General features: G+C 46.3%; 1 protein-coding gene across 1 annotated transcript in view; it reads left to right on the top strand.

Moving 5' to 3' along the window:
- The window catches only part of lcp2a (lymphocyte cytosolic protein 2a), a 221,733-nt gene that overhangs the window by 91,918 nt on the left and 107,291 nt on the right, over positions 1-22,524 (top strand). The window contains exons 5-7 of the mRNA XM_078231304.1: positions 9,998-10,029; positions 19,146-19,189; positions 19,307-19,508. Of these exons, the coding sequence (XP_078087430.1) occupies positions 9,998-10,029; positions 19,146-19,189; positions 19,307-19,508 (278 nt within the window). The remainder of the gene's footprint in view (positions 1-9,997; positions 10,030-19,145; positions 19,190-19,306; positions 19,509-22,524) is intronic.

The raw sequence follows: 22,524 nt of genomic DNA, 5'->3' as shown, positions 1-22,524 counted from the left end.
GCACTGAAGGGATTCTATAATTCTGTGATAAACCTTGGAGACTCCACGCTGATTGTACAGCGTGGTGGGGCAATGTTAATACGAGGTTAGCCGAAGCTCCATGATCTCTTGGTTGAAGCTCAGTCGTTTTGGCTGGAAACGACCTAAAGAAGAGAAGCACCTTAAAAGAGGAAGGGGCAGATGCAGAATGGGTGTGTGAAGATAAATTGGCTGTATGTTGATATAGAAGGGAAGCTACATCCTCACCGCATCTTTAAATCCACACTCAGTATGATGTGCCGCCATATGCGCAGACTTGATATCTCTCTCCAGCAGCACTGAGTCACCCTTTCTCAGAATTGTCCTTGTCCCCAGTTCCATTTCATTCTTCCGACACCTTAACAAGAAACCTTTTCTCTTCCTTTCACGAGTTAAGGAACGCAAGCTCCAACAACTCACTGATACCAATACCCATCCAGGACCCTTCTCCCCTTCCCATCCTTTGCCCCTTATCCCTCCTAACCCCAGCCCTTACCGTCTATCAGCATACCCTCTGACCTTCCCCTCTCTGAGGCTGAACATGCTATACGCAGCAAAGGACTCAGCTTCATACCCTTACACCCTCTTCTCAACGAATGATGCTGAACTCTTCTTCCACCGCTTTTGTCTCCGTGCTCATCTCTTGGGGTAGGAGAGAACACAGTGGAGTGTAGTGGAGAACATGCCCCTGTCTACATCAACAGGGACGAAGTAGAAATGGTCAGGAGCTTCAAGTTTTTAGTTGTCCAGATCACCACAATCTGTCCTGGTCCCCCCATGCCGACACTACAGTTATACTTTCTCAGAAGACTGAGGAAATTTGGTATGTCAGCTACGACTGTCACCAACTTTTACAGATGCACCATAGAAAGCATTCTTTCTGGTTGTATCACAGCTTGGTATGGCTCCTGCTCTGCCCAAGACTGCAAGAAACTACAAAAGGTCGTGAATGTAGCTCAATCCATCACGCAAACCAGCCTCCCATCCATTGACTTTGTCTACACTTCCCACTGCCTCAGCAAAGCAGCGTGATTAAGGACCCCATGCACCCTGGACATTCTTTACCCATTGTTATAGAGTCAACAAGAACAAAGAACAATACAGCACAGGAACAGGCCCTTCGGCCCTCCAAGCCCGCGCCGCTCCCCGGTCCAGGATTGAATCCTGAATCCAGGATCCCCGCCCAATTTTCCAGCCTATCTACATCCTAATATCCTATCCACCGAGCTGTCCCTCACAGCTACGATGCTTTGTTCATCACAACCTATTAACTCACCCCCACCCCCCCCATTCCAGACCATGTGATCACCAGGGAGAGGCGAAAACCCAGAGTGAAAACCCCAGGGCCAATATGGGGAAAAGAAAATCTGGGAAATTCCTCTCCGACCCCCTGTGGCGATCGAAACGAGTCCAGGAGATCACACTGGCCCTGATCAGAAAATGCTTCCCAACCCTATTCATTTCCACTTCTGCTTTACGAACACCATCTGAATTCCCTGCCCCCGAGACAGGTTCCCAACTATCCGCAGTCTCGCTCTGTACTGGCACCAGCAAGATGATCATAGAATGAAGCCTTGAAACGAGAAACAAAGAACAATTAGCCCGCGCCGCTCCCTGGTCCAAACTAGACCACTCTTTTGTATCCCTCCATTCCCACTCCGTTCATATAGCTGTCTAGATAAGTCTTAAACGTTCCCAGTGTGTCCGCCTCCACCACCTTGCCCGGCAACACATTCCAGGCCCCCACGACCCTCTGTGTAAAATATGTCCTTCTGATATCTGTGTTAAACCTCCCCCCCTTCACCTTGAACCTATGACCCCTCGTGAACGTCACCACCGACCCGGGGAAAAGCTTCCCACCGTTCACCCTATCTCTGCCTTTCATAATTTTATACACCTCTATTAAGTCTCCCCTCATCCTCCGTCTTTCCAAGGAGAACAACCCCAGTTTCCCCAATCTCTCCTCATAACCAAGCCCCTCCATACCAGGCAACATCCTGGTAAACCTCCTCTGTACTCTCTCCAAAGCCTCCACGTCCTTCTGGTAGTGTGGCGACCAGAACTGGACGCAGTATTGCAAATGCGGCCGAACCAACGTTCTATACATCTGCAACATCAGACCCCAACTTTTATACTCTATGCCCCGTCCTATAAAGGCAAGCATGCCATATGTCTTCTTCACCACCTTCTCCACCTGTGACGTCACCTTCAAAGATCTGTGGACTTGCACACCCAGGTCCCTCTGCGTCTCTACACCCTTTATGGTTCTTCCATTTATCGTGTAGCTCCTCCCTACATTATTCCCACCAAAATGCATCACTTCGCATTTATCAGGATTGAACTCCATCTGCCATTTCTTTGCCCAAATTTCCAGCCTATCTATATCCTTCTGTAGCTTCTGACAATATTCCTCACTATCTGCAAGTCCTGCCAGCTTTGTGTCGTCCGCAAACTTACTGATCACCCCAGTTACTCCTTCTTCCAGATCATTTATATAAATCACAAACAGCAGAGGTCCCAATACAGAGCCCTGCGGAACACCACTAGTCACAGGCCTCCAGCCGGAAAAAGACCCTTCCACTACCACCCTCTGTCTTCTATGACCAAGCCAGTTCTCCACCTTTACCCCATGAGATCCAACCTTTTTCACTAGCCTACCATGAGGGACTTTGTCAAACGCTTTACTAAAGTCCATATAGACAACATCCACGGCCCTTCCTTCGTCAACCATTCTGGTCACTTCTTCAAAAAACACCACCAGGTTAGTGAGGCATGACCTCCCTCTCACAAAACCATGCTGACTATCGTTAATGAGTTTATTCCTTTCTAAGAGTCATAGAGTCATAGAAGTTTACAGCATGGAAACAGGCCCTTTGGCCCAACTTGTCCGTGCCGCCCTTTTTATTAAACCCCTAAGCTAATCCCAATTGCCTGCATTTGGCCCATATCCCTATTATACCCATCTTACCCATGTAACTATCTGAATGCTTTTTAAAAGACAAAATTGTACCCGCCTCTACTGCTACCTTGAGCAGCTTGTTCCAGGCACTCACCACCCTCTGTGTGAAATAATTTCCCCTCTGGACACTTTTGTATCTCTCCCCTCTCACCTTAAACCTATGCCCTCTAGTTTTAGACTCCCCTACCTTTGGGAAAAGATATTGACTATCTAGCTGATTTGTGCCCCTCATTATTTTATAAACCTCCATAAGATCACCCCTCAGCCTTCTACGCTCCAGAGAAAAAAGTCCCAGTCTATCCAGCCTCTCCTTATAACTCAAACCATCAAGTCCCGGTAGCATCCTAATAAATCTTTCCTGCACTCTTTCTAGTTTAATAATATACTTTCTATAATAGGGTGACCAGAACTGTATACAGTATTTCACATGTTGCCTTACCAATGCCTTGTACAACTTCAACAAGACGTCCCAATTCCTGTATTCAATGTTCTGACCGATGAAACCAAGCATGCTGAATGCCTTTTTCACCACTCTGTCCACCAGTGACTCCACTTTCAAGGAGCTATGAACATGTACCCCGAGATCCCTTTGTTCTGTAACTCTCCCCAACACCCGACCATTAACTGAGTAAGTCCTGCCCTGGTTCAATCTACCAAAATGCATTTTATCTAAATTAAACCCCATCTGCCATTTGTCAGCCCACTGGCCCAATTGATCAAGATCCCGTTGCAATTGGAGATAACTTTCTTCACTGTCCACTATGCCACCAATCGTAGTGTCATCTGCAAACTTGGGCGGCACGGTAGCACAGTGGTTTGCACTGCTGCTTCACAGCTCCAGGGACCTGTGTTCGATTCCCAGCTTGGGTCACTGTCTGTGTGGAGTTTGCACATTTTCCTTGTGTCTGCGTGGGTTTCCTCCGGGTGCTCCAGTTTCCTCCCACAGTCCAAAGATGTGTGGGTTCGGTTAATTGGCCATGCTAAAATTCCCCCTTGGTGTCCTGGGATGCGTAGATTAGAGGGATTAGCGGGTAAAATATGTAGGGATATGTAGGCTCCCACAATGTGCTAAGGACTGGATAATCTGCTTTTTAGTGATGTTGGTTTCTGGAAATATATTGACCAGGACACGGGAGAGAACTCCTCTGTTGACCTTCAAAATAATCAGACAATCTGAGACTCCGCGGAAGACAATCCAGCCCTTCATGATTATACTGATTCTTTGAAAGAACTTTTAAATTAATCTTGCTCAAAGACTTGTTCCCCATAACCCTGTACATTCGTCCTCTTCATGTAGATCTTGAGTTATGTAATGAGCAGGGACATAGTGGGTGGGGTTGTAACAGGAGAGGGTATAACAGACAAGTGCATAATGGTCAAGAGTGTAATGAGTGGGGTGTAACAAGCAGGGTGTGATGAGCAGGGTAGTGGTATAATGGGTGGAAGTGTAATGAGTAGGATCACAATGGGCAAGAATGTAACAGGAGTGGATGTAATGTGAGGGCACAACAGGCAGGAGTGTAATGGGTAGGGCTGTAAACAGTGGGGCTATTATAGGCAAAAGCATAAGAGGTGGAGGTGTAATGGATTGCAAGCGTTTGAGGCAGAGCAAGCAGGAATATAACATGTGGGATTGTAATGGGTGGAGGTTTAATAGGTGGGAATGTAACGTAAGGTGAGAACACCATCCACCAGGTACACGGTACATACTCTTGCGACTCGGCCAACATTGTCTACCTGATACACTGCAGGAAAGAATGTCCCGAGGCATGGTACATTGGGGAGACCTTGCAGATGCTACGACAATGGATGACTGAACACTGCTCGATAGTCACTAGGCAGGAGTGATCTCTTCCTGTCGGGGAACACTTCAGCAATCACGGGCATTCAGCCTCTGATCTTCGGGTAAGCGTTCTCCAAAGTGGCCTTCACGACACACGACAACGCAGAAGCACTGAGCAGAAACTGATAGCCAAGTTCCACACACATGAGGACAGCTTCAACCGGGATCTTGGGTTCATGTCACACTATCTGTAACCCCCACGATTTGCCTGGGCTTGCAAAATCTCACTAACTGTCCTGGCTGGAGACAATACACACCTCTTTAATTAACCTGTGCTTAACCCTCTCTACACTCACATTTTCTGTACCTTTAAGACATGGTTACCTGTAAAGACTCGCATTCCAACTGTTATCTTGTAAATTGAGTTTGTGTCGATATATGCCCTGTTTGTGAACACAACTCTTCACTCACCTAAAGAAGGAGTGACACTCCGAAAGCTTGTGCTACCAAATAAACCTGTTGGACTTTAACCTGGTGTTGTGAGACTTCTTACGGGACATAACAGGCCAGGGCATAATCGGCAGGAGTGTAATGGGAGGAATGTAGCAAGCAGGGACAAAATGACCAGGTGCATAATGGGCAGGGGTAAAATGGATGGGAGTGTAATGAGCAGGTGTAACATAGAAACCCTACAGTGCAGAAAGAGGCCATTTGGCCCATCGAGTCTGCACCGACCACAATCCCACCCAGGCCCTACCCCCATATCCCTACATATTTACCCGCTATTCTCTCTAATCTACACATCTCAGGACACTAAGGGGCAATTTTAGCATGGCCAATCAACCTAACCCGCACATCTTTGGACTGTGGGAGGAAACCGGAGCACCCGGAGGAAACCCACGCACTCAGGAGGAGAATGTGCAAACTCCACACAGACAGTAACCCAAGCTGGGAATCGAACCCAGGTCCCTGGAGCTGTGAAGCAGCAGTGCTCACCACTGTGCTACCGTGCCGCCCATATGGGGGAGTTATGGACAGACCAAGAAGAAGCGGAGTATAATGGGTGTGGCAACTGGCAGGGGCATGGTGGGTGGAAGGGGTATAACATCTGGGGTTGTAATGGGCTGGGGTTCAATGGGTGGGGTATAACAGGCAGGGAAATGGAAGGTGGGGGTATAGTTGGTGGGGAGGTAATACAGTAAAAAGTCTCACAACACCAGGTTAAAGTCCAACAGGTTTATTTGGTAGCAAAAGCCACTAGCTTTCGCAGCGCTTGCTGCTCCTTCGTCAGATGATTGGGAGTTCTGTTCACAAACAGGGCATATAAAGACACAAACTCAATTTACAAAATAATGGTTGGAATGCGAGTCTTTACAGGTCATCAAGTCTCAAAGGTACAGACAATGTGAGTGGAGAGAGCGTCAGCACAGGTTAAAGAAATGTGTATTGTCTCCAGACAGGACAGTTATTGAGATTTTGCAAGCCCAGGCAAGTCGTGGGGGTTACAGATAGTGTGACATGAACCCAAGATCCCGGTTGAGGCCGTCCTCATGTGTGCGGAACTTGGCTATCAGTCTCTGCTCAGCGACTCTGCGCTGTCGTGTGTCGTGAAGGCGGCCTTGGAGAACGCTTACCCGAAGATCAGAGGCCGAATGCCCGTGACTGCTGAAGTGTTCCCCAACAGGAAGAGAACACTCTTGCCTGGTGATTGTCGAGCGGTGTTCATTCATCCGCTGTCATAGCGGCTACATGGTCTCCCCAATGTACCATGCCTCGGGACATCCTTTCCTGCAGCGTATCAGGTAGACAGCGTTGACCGAGTTGCAAGAGTATGTACCGTGTACCTGGTGTATGGTGTTCTCACGTGAGATGATGGCATTCATGTTGATGATCCGGCACGCCTTGCAGAGGTTGCTGTGGCAGGGTTGTGTGGTGTTGTGGTCACTGTTCTCCTGAAGGCTGGGTAGCAAAGCTACGGACAATAGTCTGTTTGAGGTTGTGTGGTTGTTTGAAGGCAAGAAATGGGGGTGTGGGGATGGCCTTGGCGAGATGTTCGTCTTCATCAATGACATGTTGAAGGCCCCGGAGAAGATGTCGTAGCTTCTCCGCTCCGGGGAAGTACTGGACGACGAAGGTTAGTCTGTCCGCCATGTCCCGTGTTTGTCTTCTGAGGAGGTCAGTGCGGTTTTTCGCTGTGGCGCGTCGGAACTGTAGATCGATGAGTCGAGCGCCATATCCTGTTCTTATGAGGGCAACTTTCAGCGTTTGGTGGTGCCTGTTGCGATCCTCCTCATCTGAGCAGATCCTGTATATACGGAGGGCTTGTCCATAGGGGATGGCTTCTTTAACGTGTTTCGGGTGGAAGCTGGAGAAGTGGAGCATCATGAGGTGATCCGTGGGCTTGCGGTACAGTGAAGTGCTGAGGTGACCGTCCTTGATGGAGATGCGTGTGTCCAAGAATGCAACCAATTCCGGAGAGTAGTCCATGGTGAGTCTGATGGTGGGATGGAACTTGTTGATGTCATCATATAGTTGTTTCAGTGATTGTTCACCATGAGAGTCCAAAGGAAGAAAATATCATCGATGTATCTAGTGTATAGCATCGGTTGAAGGTCCTGTGCGGTGAAGAAGTCTTGTTCGAACCTGTGCATGAAGATGTTGGCATATTGAGATGCAAATTTGGTCCCCATGGCTGTTCCATGTGTCTGGATGAAGAACTGGTTGTTGAAGGTGAAGACATTGTGGTCCAGGATGAAGCGGATGAGTTGTAAAATTGCCAGTCTGGAGACTGGCAGTTGTCGGCGTTGAGTACTGAGGCAGTTGCAGCAATGCTATCATCATGGGGGATGCTGGTGCAGAGTGCCGAGACATCCATTGTGACGTGGAGTGCTCCTGCTTCAACTGCTCCATGTGTGCTGAGTTTCTGTAGGAAGTCTGTAGTGTCACGACATAAATTGGGGATTCTTTGTGCAATGGGTTTCAGGATGCCCTTGACGTAGCTGGAGAGGTTCTCGCACAGGGTCCCATTGCCCGATATGATGGGACGCCCGGGTGTGTTGGCCTTGTGTATCTTCTGGAGGCATGGGATGAGAGCACGGAGGGTGCTCTGAAGGTCCGGATCAAAGGTCTTGATCAGTCTGTTGAGTTGACGGGTGTGTTCTTTGGTCGGATCTGTGGGTAACTGTCTGTAGTGTTCCTCGTTGTTCAGTTGTCGGTACACTTCTTTGCAGTAATCCGTTCTGTTCAGTATGACGATGACACCTCCTTTGTCTGCTGGTTTGATGACAATGTTGCGGTTGGTCTTGAGAGCGCGGATGGCGTTGCGTTGTGCTTGGGTGATGTTCGGAGCTGTCTTGTGATGAATCTGGTGTTGACGCACCTCCTGACGGCTTGGGCATACATGTCAAGTCAAGGGCAGTGGCCTTCCGGAGGAGTCCAATTCGACTCTTTCCTCTTCGGTTGCTGCACTGCGGATCTCTCTGTCGCCTGTCCCGGTTCATTGGCTGTCTCATTGTGTTCGCTGTTGGCCTCTTGGGGTTTGTGGAAGAACTCCCGCAGCCTCATTCGCCTGATGAATTCCTCTGTGTCTGCTGCGAGACTTCTTGAGAAAGTGAGAGGGCATGGGATCCAAGGGGCTGTTGCCTTGTGGATCCAGAACTGGCTTGCCTGCAGAAGGCAGAGAGTGGCTGTGGAGGGGTCTTTCTCTGCATGGAGGTCAGTGACCAGTGGAGTGCCCCAGGGATCTGTTCTGGGACCCTTGCTGTTTGTCATTTTCATAAATGACCTGGATGAGGAAGTGGAGGGATGGGTTGGTAAGTTTGCTGACGACACCAAGGTAGGTGGTGTTGTGGATAGTTTGGAGGGATGTCAGAAGTTGCAGCGAGACATAGATAGAATGCAAGACTGGGCGGAGAAGTGGCAGATGGACTTCAACCCGGATAAGTGTGTGGTGATCCATTTTGGCAGATCCAATGGGATGAAGCAGCAGTATAATATGAAGGGTACCATTCTTAGCAGTGTAGAGGATCAGAAGGACCTTGGGGTCCGGGTCCATAGGACTCTTAAATCGGCCTCGCAGGTGGAGGATGCGGTCAAGAAGGCGTACGGCGTACTGGCCTTCATTAATCGAGGGATTGAGTTTAGGAGTCGGGAGATAATGCTGCAGCTTTATAGGACCCTGGTTAGACCCCACTTGGAGTACTGCGCGCAGTTCTGGTCACCTCATTACAGGAAAGATGTTGAAGCCATTGAAAGGGTGCAGAGGAGATTTACAAGGATGTTGCCTGGATTGGGGGGCATGCCTTATGAGGATAGGTTGAGGGAGCTTGGTCTCTTCTCCCTGGAGAGACGAAGGATGAGAGGTGACCTGATAGAGGTTTACAAGATGTTGAGAGGTCTGGATAGGGTAGACTCTCAGAGGCTATTTCCAAGGGCTGAAATGGTTGCTACGAGAGGACACAGGTTTAAGGTGCTGGGGGGTAGGTACAGAGGAGATGTCAGGGGTAAGTTTTTCACTCAGAGGGTGGTGGGTGAGTGGAATCGGCTGACGTCGGTGGTGGTGGAGGCAAACTCGTTGGGGTCTTTTAAGAGACTTCTGGATGAGTACATGGGATTTAATGGGATTGAGGGCTATAGATAGGCCTAGAGGTGGGGATGTGATCGGCGCAACTTGTGGGCCGAAGGGCCTGTTTGTGCTGTGGCTTTCTATGTTCTATGTTCTATGATGGGGTCTATTTTGGTGGTGGGGTAGAAATTGAGCCATCGGCTGAGAACTTCGATTTCATCTGGTTGAAGTGTGTACTCCGACAAGTTGACAATGGACTTGTATGTTGTAAGTTGACAATGGACAATGGGGGGTGTAATAGGCAGGAGTATAACAAGCCAGATTGTAATGGATGGCAGTGTAATAGGTAGCATTATAATAGGTGGGAGGTGTAATAGGCAGGTGTATAATAGGCAGGATTGTAATTGGTGAGGGTGTAATGAGCAGGGGTATAACAGGCAGGACTTCAATTGGGGTGTAATGGATAAGGAAATGGTGGGTGGGGGTATAACAGGCTGGATTGTAATGGTTGGGGATGTAATAGACAAGGGTTTTCAGGCACCGAAATAATGAATGCCAATTGAATGCCATCTCTTTTGTGTCTTTATCAATGTTGTATTTTGACCCCAGTGCATGAAATGTCAGTTCCAGTTTATCATTTTAATTTAACTCACTGTTTTTGTTTTATGTTTAGGCATCAGAATCAAATAATCCAGGAATCTACAGGTATGGCTGTGTGAAATGAGGAGCTCGATCTCTGCAGATGTCCTTTCCTGTGTTTAAATACAATTATATCTATATTTCTGGAAAATACAGTCGTCCTGACTATTGGCTCTGATCTAGCTAACTGATTTGAATAATTAGAAAAGTTTGCATATTGCTGCTTTCGAGGTCTTAGCTCAATCCAAGCACTTTAGAACATAGAACATAGAAAAAAATACAGCACAAACAGGCCCTTCGGCCCACAAGTTGCGCCGGTCATGTCCCTAAATGTCCCATAAACATGTCCCTTTACAGTCAATGAACTACACAGTTACTGTTGTTATCGGTAGAAAACATGAAAACACCGAGCTCCCACAATCGATAATGTAAACAATTTTGTATTAGTTGATTCTTGTCTCTGACCATCTCAGATGAGTGTGCTAACTCTGAACTGTTCAACTCATGATTAAAGATGCTCCTGCCCTACTGCCCATAGTACTAATCCAACCACTCGAGATACACAGAGGTAACTGGTGTCTCTCATTTCCCCTCCTGTCAGAGTACATTTGCTTCCACTCAGAAACTAGTGAGAAATGTGGAACTTACTGAACCAGTAAATTTCTCTGTAAAAACCTTGCTTTACCACTTCCTGTGTAGGGTTTCGAAACTCCCCTATCTCTTTCTGCAGCACATCTCTACTGCATTATTTGTTGAGGACTAGTAATCTTTTCAAACAATTCAGCTACCAGGATGTAAATGTTGGGAATCCTTTGTCTCAGAGGGCTTTGGGTACTCAGTCATTGACTAGGTTCAAGATAGAGATGGATAGAATTTTGGGGAATTAAGGAAATCAGGGATATGAAAATAGGGTAGGAAAGTGGAACTGATGTGGACATTCACACAGGATCATATTAAATAGCTGAGCAGACTCCAGTGGGAAGGGAGGTGGCAGTCATTTGACTGACCCTTGCTCCTGTTTCTTCTGCTCTTATGAATTCTCTCTGACTGAAGGCCAGAGAAAAATAAAAAGTGAAGTTGGACCGTGACGATAGAGTAAGAAAGAACAATACAGCACAGGAACAGGCCCTTCAGCCCACCAAGTCTGTGCCGACACAAGTGCCTCTCTAACCTATTATTTTCTAGCCTCTATGTGGTCCATATCCCTCTATTCCCCATGTGTTCATGTATCTATCCAGATGCCTCTTGAACGTTGTTATGAAATCTGTTTCCACCATCTCTTCCGGCAGCATGTTCCAGGCATTTACCACCCCCTGTGAAAAACTTGCCCCTCGCATCTCTTTTAAACTTTCCCCCTGAGTAATTGACCCATCGATCCTGGGAAAAGACTCTGACTATCCACTCTATCCAAGCCCGTCATAATCTTGTAAACTTCTATCAGGTCACCCCTCAGCCTCCGATGCTCCAATGAAAACAACCCAAGTTTGTTCAACCCTTCTTCAAAGTTCATATTCTCCAAACCAGGCAACCTCCTGGTAAATCTGTTCTGCACCCTTTCCAATCCTCCAGTAGTGTGGTGACCAGAATTGTACACAATATTCCAAATGTGGCCTAACTAAAGTCTTATACAGCTGCAACGTGATTTTCCAATTCCCATACTCAGTGCCCCAACCAATGAAGGCCAGCATGTTATACGCTTTCTTGACCAACTTGTCCACTTGAATTGCCACCTTCAGAGAACTGTGGATCTGCACGTCTAGATCCCTCTGTATGCTAATATTTCTAAGGGCTGTACCATTTACTGTATGCTTTTTTTCTGCGGTAGACTTTCCAAACTGCATCATTTCACATTTGTCCAGGTTAAACTCCATCTACCATCTTTTGGCCCAGGTCTCCAGCTGATTTATATCCTGCTTTATCCTCTAACAATCCTCCTCTCTATCTGCTACTCCCCCAATCTTTGTATCATCTGCAAATTTACTAATCAGACTACCTACATTTTCCTCCAAATCATTTATATGTATTACAAACAACAGAGGCCCCAGCACTGATCCTTGTGGAACACCGCTTTTCACATACCTCCAGTTAGAAAAGTACCCTTCCATTGCTACTGTCTGCTTTCTATGTCCAAGTCAGTTTTGTATCCATCCTACCAGCTCACCTCAGAACCCATATGACTTGACCTTCTGTGTCAGCCTGCCATAAGGAACCTTATCGAAGGCTTTACTAAAGTCCATGTATACAACATCCACTGCCCTGCCTTGGTCAATTTTTCTTGTCACTTCCTCAAAGAACTCAATCAAGTTTGTGAGACACGACCTTCCTTTCACAAAACCAGGCTGCCTATCGCTAATAAGTCTATTCTCCTCCAGATGTGAGTACATCCTATCCCAAAGAATCTTCTCCAATAATTCCCCCACCACTGATTTAAGGCTCACAGGTCTGTAATTTCCCGGATTTTCTCTTCTGCCCTTCTTAAACAGAGGAACAATGTTAGCTACTCTCCAATCCTCTGGTGTCTTGCCCGTTGCTAAAGAACAAATAAAGAACAGAGAAAATTACCGCATAGGAACAAGCCCTTTGGCCCTCTAAGCCTGCACCGACCATGCTGCCTGACTGAACTAAAACCCCAAAGGATACAAAGATTTTGGCCAAGGCCTCAACAATTTCTCTCGCCTCTCTCAGTATTCTTGAATACATCCTACCTAGCCCTGGGGACTTGTCCACCCTAATGTTTTTCAAAACCTCCAATACACATGAGCAGCCTGGGAATGGAGGGATACAAACGATTGGTCTAGTTGGACCAAGGAGCGGCACAGGCTTGGAGGGCCGAAGGGCCTGTTTCCTGTGCTGTACTGTTCTTTGTTCTTTGTAATACAGGAAACAGGAAGGGAGCAGTCACTATGATGGAGGTGTACTACAGGCCTCCAACAGCCCACAGGAAGTGAAGAACAAATATGTAAGCAGATTCTAGACAGATATAAAAATAATAGGGTTGTTGTAATGGGAGACTTTAATTTTCCCCATATTGACAGGAAATCCCTTAGGGCTAGGAGTCCAGATGGTGAGGAATTTATTAAGTGTGTCCAGGAGCATCTTTTGGAACAATATGTGGATAGTCCGACGAGAGAGGGGGCTATACTGGACATAGTACGAGGGAATAAGCCGGCCAGGTCATCAAAGTTGCAGTGGGGGAACATGTGGCCAACAGTGACCACAATTCCGTAAGCTTTCGGATACTGATGGAAAAGGACAAGTGTTGTCCTCAGGTTGAGGTGTTAAATTGGGGGAAGGCTAACTACAACCGGATTAGGCCGAATTTGGAGGTTGTTGTTTGGAAGAGGCTGTTTGAGGGTAAATCCACTTTTGGCATGTGGGAGTCTTTTAAGGAACAATTGATTGGAGTGCAGGACAGGGATGTGCCTATGAAAAGGAAGGACAGGCAAAGGCAGGATTCAGGAACCGTGGATGACCAGGGAAATTGCGAGTCAAAAAGCAAAAGGATGCACACATGAGGTCTAGGCAACTAAAAACAGATGAAGCATTTGAAGAACACAGGGAAAGTAGAAAAGAGCTCAAACAGGAAGTTAGGAGGGCAAAGAGGGGGTCACAAAATGTCCTTGGCAGATGGGATTAAGGAGAATCCCCCAAGGTGTTTTATGCATATATTAGGAACAAGCGAGTAGCGAGAGAAAGAGTTGGTCCACTCAGGTAAAGTAAAGTTTAATAGTCACAAGTAGGCATACATTAGCAATGGAGGATGGTGACTTCACAAGGGCAGAGAGGGCTTCAGAGGTTCCCCTGCAGAATAGAAATCCGCTTACAGTGCGGATCCGGAATGGGCCAGAAGACGGTAAAGTGGGATTTGGCGGTACAGTTGGGCGCGCGCTTCATTAAGTCGATTTAAATGCATGTTAATGCATTTAAATCGTCGGGCTGCCCGATTCGGGTGCGGACCGGACCCGCGCCCGGATCGGGTGTCGGAAAAGCCGCGATGTGCTCGGATTCGGGTGCAGATCGCGTTAAAGGCCTGACGCTCGACTTTACCGCGGGCACGAATTTTTGGTAAAATAGGGCCCATAGAGTTGTGATCACTGTTCCCAAAATGGTCTCCTGCTGAGACATCAATCACCTGTCAAGGGCTCGTTTCTCAGAATCAGGTCTCAGATAGCCCCTTTCTGATGGATTATCAACATATTGCCTGAAGAAGCACTCTTGGACACACTGAACAAACTCTGCCCCATCCAAGCCCCTGGCACTACAAGAATCCCAGTCTATGTTGGGGAAGTTAAAATCATCCATCACAACAACCCTGTTGTTTTTACATCTTTCCATAATCTGATATATTCCTTCACTTCATGCTGGCTATTGGAAGGTCTGTAGTACAACTTCAACAGTATGATTGCACCACTCCTGTTCCTGAGTTCTACCTATATGGCCTCACTGCAAGATCCCACCAAAGCATCCTCCCTCTGTATAGCTGTGACCTTCTCCCTAATGAGTAAAGCAACACCCCCACCATTTTTGTCATCCTCTATCTTGTCTGAAGAATCTAAATCATCATAGAAACCCTACAGTGCAGAAGGAGGCCATTCGGCCCATCGAGTCTGCACCGACCACAATCCCACCCAGGCCCTACCCCCACATATTTTACCCGCTAATCCCTCTAACCTACGCATCCCAGGACTCTAAGGGGCAATTTTTTTAACCTGGCCAATCAACCTAACCCGCACATCTTTGGACTGTGGGAGGAAACCGGAGCACCCGGAGGAAACCCACGCAGACACGAGGAGAATGTGCAAACTCGACACAGACAGTGACCCGAGCCGGGAATCGAACCCGGGACCCTGGAGCTGTGAAGCAGCAGTGCTAACCACTGTGCTACCGTACCGCCTTGGAATCTTGGAATGCTAAGCTACAAGTCCTGTCCTTCTTTTATCCAAGTCTCCGTAATTGCCGCAACGTCATAGTTCAATGTAAAATGGGCAGTTGTGATCAGCACAACTGCGCGTTTTACACCACACCCACTGATTTCAGTAAGATAGGAAATAAAGTATAGTGTAAAACTGCCATGATCTGGAAGCCACTGCCTGACAGAGCGGTGGAAGCAGATTCAATTATAACTTTCAAAATGGATTTGGAGAAATATTGAAAATTAAAAGGTTAAAGGACCAAGGGGAATGAGCAGTGGTGGAGGGAGTGAGACTAATAGAATTTCGAAGAGCTCTTTCAAAGAACTAGCACATCTCAGATGGGCTGAATGGCCTTCTTGTCCTGAGCTGTTTGATTAGAAAATACTGGAGAGACAAACTGGATGGGGTTTGTGCAATCCATTAGCTATAATCTCTTTCATTTGATGGTTTTGCAGATGCCATGAATCTTATTAATCAGGTAAAGTGCAAGATATGAAATGAAATCAGGCCTGAAAGAGGACAGCCCAATTCAGCAGTTTGTGCACTGGGAACGGCCAGATTAGACAGCTCATTATTTTATGCTGGCTATCGCTGGGACTTGGCCATTTAAAACCGTAAACTGCTTTCAAACAATTTAAAATACACAATTTTATACTCGAAAGGCAGCAGCTTAGTTTCGTCTCATATGAAATCTAGAAGTCTGTGCTATTGTTAGTTAAGGTCCCTTGAGATTGCTCAAATTGTGTGTGTTTTGCCTTCCATATCATTTTCAAATCACTGGTACTGTCTCTATCTGCTTGCCTATATCTCGTTGGTTTCTAATTTTACTTTTTGCCTCTGGCTGTGCCCCCCCCCATCCTGCCCTGCTCCCCCCTCCTTGCCCCTATGCTTGTCTTTGTTCCTCTGAGGCTGCCCCGCAACCCCCCTCCTTCATCCACTTATTGTCCCTTTGCTCCTGTTCTCTTATCCTTCTCCAGTTTCTGTTGCCTACCACCCTCACTTTCTTCAAGTGTCCATCCCCACCCTAGCTCTTTACCATCTCTCACTTCCCTACCTTCGCTCCACCCACCCCACCCCATCCTTCCCTTCGCCTTCAGGGATACATCAGGGATGTCTGCTGCAGGGAAGCAGCTAACATAGGAACATTCAAATTAAGAGCAGGAATAGGCCACTCAGCCCCTCAAATCTGCTCCACCATTCTATAAGATCATGCCAGCTTGAACTTCTAGAGCTACTTAATAATCTAAAGCAATGGTAATAAACTTAATGCAGTCACAGATTCTAGAGCAAGATGTGACATTAAACCTGTGGCCTGTATGTGACTCCAGTCCCATATACACATGATTGGCCCTGAAGGCAAGCTATGGTTGTATCAAAGTTAATAAATTGAGGTGCAGATCAACCTGGACCTAAGTGAATGGTGAAGCAGACATGAGGGGCTTAAAGGCATACCCATGTTCATGATGTTACTCGTTCTGTTTTCCCAAGTGGAGCCCTTACCTGCTGGTAAAAATGGCTCTTCCCCAGAATGCCACACACTCTGCAGAAGGCAGATCAGAGATGGGGAAGTTTTGACTGTGCAAATTCCTTTCTTTCAATCCTGACCCCGAATGTCATTGACTGTGTTTGGGAAAGTCTGAAGATTCATGCTAAACTTATCCCACAGGAAAGACCTGTCAACATCTGCGTGCAAAGTGACAATAATTTACTAAAGCCTGAGGCTGGGAATAGAATCTTTGGAAGTGCTGTGTGAGATGCTGCTGTTATCGTGGGTCCCTAGGTTTCAACAATAAAGTGATTAAGCAGTAATATTTATCACTTGTAAATGTGAAGTGTTTTGCATAAATTAAAAGAAAAGGGAGAAGGCAGTGATGGGAACTGAAACAGAATCAGAAACTTGGAAGTCACCTGGGAGTTTCTCTGATCATATGATTTTCAGTACCAACATAATGTCAAAAATTAAGTGAAAACTATTCACTTAGGTCCAGGTTGATCTGCATCTCAATTTATTAACTTTGATACAACCATAGCTTGCCTTCAGAGCCAATCATGTGTATATGGGACTGGAGTTACATAGTGGCCAGAGGTTTAATGTCACACCTTGCTCGTGAATCTGTGACTGTATTAAGTATATTACCATGTACTGAAATATATTGAATTTTACAACAAACCATTTGGCCCAATCAATTCTCTCCACATGAACAAATAGTTATAGAACATAGAACAGTACAGCACAGAACAGGCCCTTCGGCCCACGATGTTGTGCCGAGCTTTATCTGAAACCAAGATCAAGCTATCCCACTCCCTGTCATCCTGGTGTGCTCCATGTGCCTATCCAATAACCGCTTAAATGTTCCTAAAGTGTCTGACTCCACTATCACTGCAGGCAGTCCATTCCACACCCCAACCACTCTCTGCGTAAAGAACCTACCTCTGATATCCTTCCTATATCTCCCACCACGAATCCTATAGTTATGCCCCCTTGTAATAGCTCCATCCACCCGAGGAAATAGTCTTTGAACGTTCACTCTATCTATCCCCTTCATCATTTTATAAACCTCTATTAAGTCTCCCCTCAGCCTCCTCCGCTCCAGAGAGAACAGCCCTAGCTCCCGCAACCTTTCCTCATAAGACCTACCCTCCAAACCAGGCAGCATCCTGGTAAATCTCCTCTGCACTCTTTCCAGCGCTTCCACATCCTTCTTATAGTGAGGTGACCAGAACTGCACACAATATTCCAAATGTGATCTCACCAAGGTCCTGTACAGTTGCAGCATAACAGTTATAATCACATTCACCCACCCTTTTCCAGATCCTTTTCCTTCATCTGTCTCTCCAATCTAATCTACAACGTTGACACAGTTTCTGCCTCCAGCATGAATCCTGGAACTGAATTCCACAGCCCCACAACTCTCTGTATTGAGATATTTCCCTGCCCCTCCTCTTAATCTCTTCACTTAATTCATTATCTATTGCGTTGCTTCAAAGCAACATTTCACTTCAATAAATACACCCAGCATTAGAGTTTAAAAAAACTTGCCTTTATGTAGCACCTTTTATAACCTGTTTTATTCAGTATTTTTGAAGCTAGTCATTGTTGCAGTGTAGGAAACCCAATAGCTAATTTGGTCATGTGGTAATGTTCAGATAATCTCATTTCGTGATCTGGATTAAGTGATCCTGACCAAGACACTGGGAGAAATTTCCTGCTCATCTATGAAATTGTGCCATTGGATCTTTTGTGTCATCTGAGAGTTAGGGCACATGGGGCCTCGGCTTCATGTCTCATCTGCAAAACTGCACCTCTGGCAATGCAGCTCTCCCTCAATAGTGCACTAGGATGTCAACCTGTTCAAGTCACTGGAGTGGGTCTCAACTTCCTATTCACCAGTGAGAGTGATATCATTGGGCAGATGTTATACATGCACTAAAATTCCTTTCTCCTTTAAGTAGTGTGATAATCCAATAGGTTTGGGGTTTGAGTTAATGTGACCCAGAACAATGAGTGTAACCACGATATATGATCGAGGTGCCGTGGTTCACAGCATGTTCCCAACTTGAGACACTTCACCACTAGAGTGTCTGTGTATATGCTGATCAGAGATGAGCAACATTGACCTTGAAATATTTCCACATCCAAGTGTTTCACGGTCTTTTCTCAGTATTTTCAAGGTTTTGGTCACCTGTCGGCGGCATGGTAGCACAGTGGTTAGCACTGCTGCTTCACAGCTCCAGGGACCTGGGTTCGATTCCCGGCTTGGGTCACTGTCTGCGTGGAGTTTGCACATTCTCCTCGTGTCTGCGTGGGTTTCCTCCGGGTGCTCCGGTTTCCTCCCACATTCCAAAGATGTGCGGGTTAGGTTGATTGGCCATCCTAAAATTGCCCTTAGTGTCCTGGGATGCGTAGGTTAGAGGGATTAGCGGGTAAAATATGTAGGGATATGGGGGTAGGGCCTGGGTGGGATTGTGGTCGGTGCAGTCTCGATGGGCCGAATGGCCTCTTTCTGTACTGTAGGGTTTCTATGATTTCTATGTCCTTATTTAGCTCACCATCTGCTCACTGGTCCTGTGTTGTAGTTTGAGACTTTCACTATGTTAAAGGTGGTATATAAATGCAAGTTGTTGGTGTTGGAGGAGTAGCTGGAAGGAATGTCATCCCAGGGCTGCAGTCTTGTATCAACTTCAGAGTGGCAACATCAATTTAGACACTTTGCTCAACTCTCTCGCACACAGACTCCACACTTGTTTGTTGTTGCTCTGTCATTACAGATTATAGACCCGATGAGGACATTGGATGGGATTCAGATGAATTTGTAAGTAATTTCATTTGCCTTTTCACATTACTCTGCTCCTGAAAAGTGTAACTGAAATATTTTCACTGATGCTTCCTGTAAAGGTTTGATATTAAAAGTAAATTTTGTATCATTCAGACGGAGGATGATGATGACTATGAGGACCCAGATCAAGAGCAAGACTCTGGAGATGATGGCGGAGATTACGAATCACCAACTGAAGGTGGTGAAGGACACAACAGTGACAATGACTATGAACCACCTCCTTCAAATGATGAAGAAGCTCATCAGATCAAGATATGTGCAGCAAAACCGATTTCCAATGACTCGGACTATGCAGGTACCTTCTCAAAATCAGCCGACTGATAGGTATTTATGTCGGAGCATATCCAAAGATGTGCGGGTTAGGTTGATTGGCCAGGTTAAAAATTGCCCCTTAGAGTCCTGAGATGTGTAGGTTAGAGGGATTAGTGGGTAAATATGTGGGGGTAGGGCCTGGGTGGGATTGTGGTCGGTGCAGACTCGATGGGCCGAATGGCCTCCTTCTGCACTGTAGGGTTTCTATGATTTCTATGAGCTGCCCATTACAAATAGCAGATAATTGAGCAAGTTTACAGAGGCTTGTATTAATTAAGACACTTGAACATGTAGCCAGAACAGTGGAATGCGAATTGAGAGCATTGGTAGGCAGATGAGGTCTCAATAGTTGCTGGATCAGTTCATAGAATCATAGAATCCTGCAGTGCAGAAGGAGGCCATTCGGACCACAATCCCACCCAGGCCCTATCCCCATAACCTCATGCTTTTACCCTAACTAGTCCCCCTGACACTAAGGGGCAATTTATCATGGCCAATGCACCTAACCCGCACATCTTTGGACTGTGGGAGGAAACCGGAGCACCTCGATCATATATTCTCCCACGCAGACACAGGGAGAACGTGCAGATTCCGCACAGACAGTGACTGGAGGCCGGGAATCAAACCCAGGTCCCTAGTGCTGTGAGGCAGCAGTGCGAACCACTGTGCCAATGTGCCACTGTTGTTAAGGCAAGGTACCAATTTTCTACTTGAAGAACAAAGCCAAGAGCAGCCTCACTGTGGAATTGTCATTTCCATTTAATTCTAATTTCTGAAAAGTCTTCACATGGTTGTTATATCAGCTTTCCTTGTTCACCAATGGAAATTAAGTGTGAGATATTGCACATTGGAAGGACAAACCAAAGTAGAATGCATAGGGTAAATGGTAGGACTCTGAAGAGTGCAGTTGAACAGAGGGATCTGGGAATACAGGTACAGAATTCCCTAAAAGTGACGTCACAGGTGGATAGGGTCGTAAAGAGTGCCTTTGGTACATTGACCTTTATAAATCGGAGTATCGAGTATAAAAGTTGGAGTGTTATGGTAAGGTTATATAAGGCATTGGTGAGGCCGAATTTGGAGTATTGTGCACAGTTTTGGTCACCTAGTTACAGGAAGGATGTAAATAAGGTTGAAAGAGTGCAGAGAAGGTTCACAAGGATGTTGCCGGGACTGGAGAAGCTGAGTTACAGAGAGAGATTGAATAGGTTGGGACTTTATTACCTGGAGCGTAGAAGATTGAGGGGAGATTTGATAGAGGTGTATAAGATTTTGATGGGTATAGATAGAGTGAATGCAAGCAGGCTTTTTCCACTGAGGCTAGGGGAGAAAAAAACCAGAGGGCATGGGTTAAGGGTGAAAGGAGAAAAGTTTAAAGGGAATATTAGGGGGAGCTTCTTCACGCAGAGAGTGGTGGGAGTGTGGAATGAGCTGCCAGATAAAGTGGTAAATGCGGGGGTCACTTTTAACATTTAAGAAAAACTTGGACGGGTTCATGGATGAGAGGGGTGTGGAGGGATATGGTCCAAGTGCAGGTCAGTGGGACTAGGCAAAAAATGGTTCAGCACAGATGAGAAGGGCCAAAAGGCCTGTTTCTGAGCTGTAATTTTCTATGGTTCTAAATTATTTAACTTTAAAAAAGATTGGGCATTGGAGCAAAACTGAATCCAGCCAGAGTCAGCAACTTGTAAAGTTGGTGCATAGACAGAGTGCTTAACAATGCTGCTTCACAGTGCCAGGACCCAGGTTCAGTTCCAGGCTTGGGTGACTGTGTGTGGCATTTGCACATTCTCCCTGTGCCTGCTTGGGTTTCCTCTGGGTGCTCCGGTTTCCTCTCATAGTCCATAGATGTACAGGTTAGGTGGATTGGCCATGGATTTGGGGATTGGGGAGGGCAGGGAGGTGGGGATGGGGCAAGGGGGTTAGCTGTGTAAGATGAGAGTTGGTGCAGACTTGTGGGCTGATTGGCCTCATTCTGAACTGTATGGTTTCTTTGGTTCCTGATTTAAACTGCTTTAAATACAGTGATAAAGGAAATCTTCACCACAATGTTGATGTGAGATCTATATCTTTATCAGGTGTTAGATTTGGAGGTAGGTGAGCACTTTGGTGATAGTGACCACAATTTGGTTACGTTTACTTTAGCGATGGAAAAGGATAGGTATATACCGCAGGGCAAGAGTTATAGCTGGGGGAAAGGAAATTATGATGCGATTAGGCGAGATTTAGGATGCATAGGATGGGGAAGGAAACTGCAGGGGATGGGCACAATTGAAATGTGGAACTTGTTAAAGGAACAGCTACTGCATGTCCTTGATAAATATGTACCTGTCAGGCAGGGAGGAAGTGGTCGAGCGAGGGAACCATGGTTTACTAAAGAAGTTGAATCTCTTGTGAAGAGGAAGAAGGAGACTTATGTAAAGATGAGACGTGAAGGCTCAGTTAGGGAGCTTGAGAGTTACAAGTTAGCCAGGAAGGACCTAAAGAGAGAGTTAAGAAGAGCCAGGAGGAGACATGAGAAGTCTTTGGCAGGTAGGATCAAGGAAAACCCTAAAGCTTTCTATAGGTATGTCAGGAATAAAAGAATGACTAGGGCAAGATTAGGGCCAGTCAAGGACAGTAATTAGGCAGAAATTGGCAGCTCTTGATTGGGAGAGGTTGTTTGAGGGTAAATCCACATCTGGCATGTGGGAGTCTTTTAAGGAACAGTTGTTAGGGCTACAGGACATGCATGTGCCTGTTAAAAAGAAGGATAGGAAGGGTAGGATTCGAGAACCGTGGATAACCAGGGAAATTGAGGGACTGGTCAAAAAGAAAAGAGAGGCGTATGGTAGGTCCAGGCAGCTAAAAACGGAGGGAGCTCTGGAGGAGTACAAAGAAAGTAGGAAAGGACTCAAACGGGGAATTAGAAGAGCAAAAAGGGGTCACGAAATGTCCTTGGCAGACAGGATTAAGGAGAATCCCAAGGCATTTTATTCATACGTTAGGAACAAAAGGGT

Source organism: Mustelus asterias, chromosome 16 (genome assembly GCF_964213995.1).
Source record: "Mustelus asterias chromosome 16, sMusAst1.hap1.1, whole genome shotgun sequence".
Taxonomy (NCBI): domain Eukaryota; kingdom Metazoa; phylum Chordata; class Chondrichthyes; order Carcharhiniformes; family Triakidae; genus Mustelus; species Mustelus asterias.
Note: the sequence above shows the minus strand (reverse complement) of the source record. Positions and strands in the feature narration are given on the sequence as shown.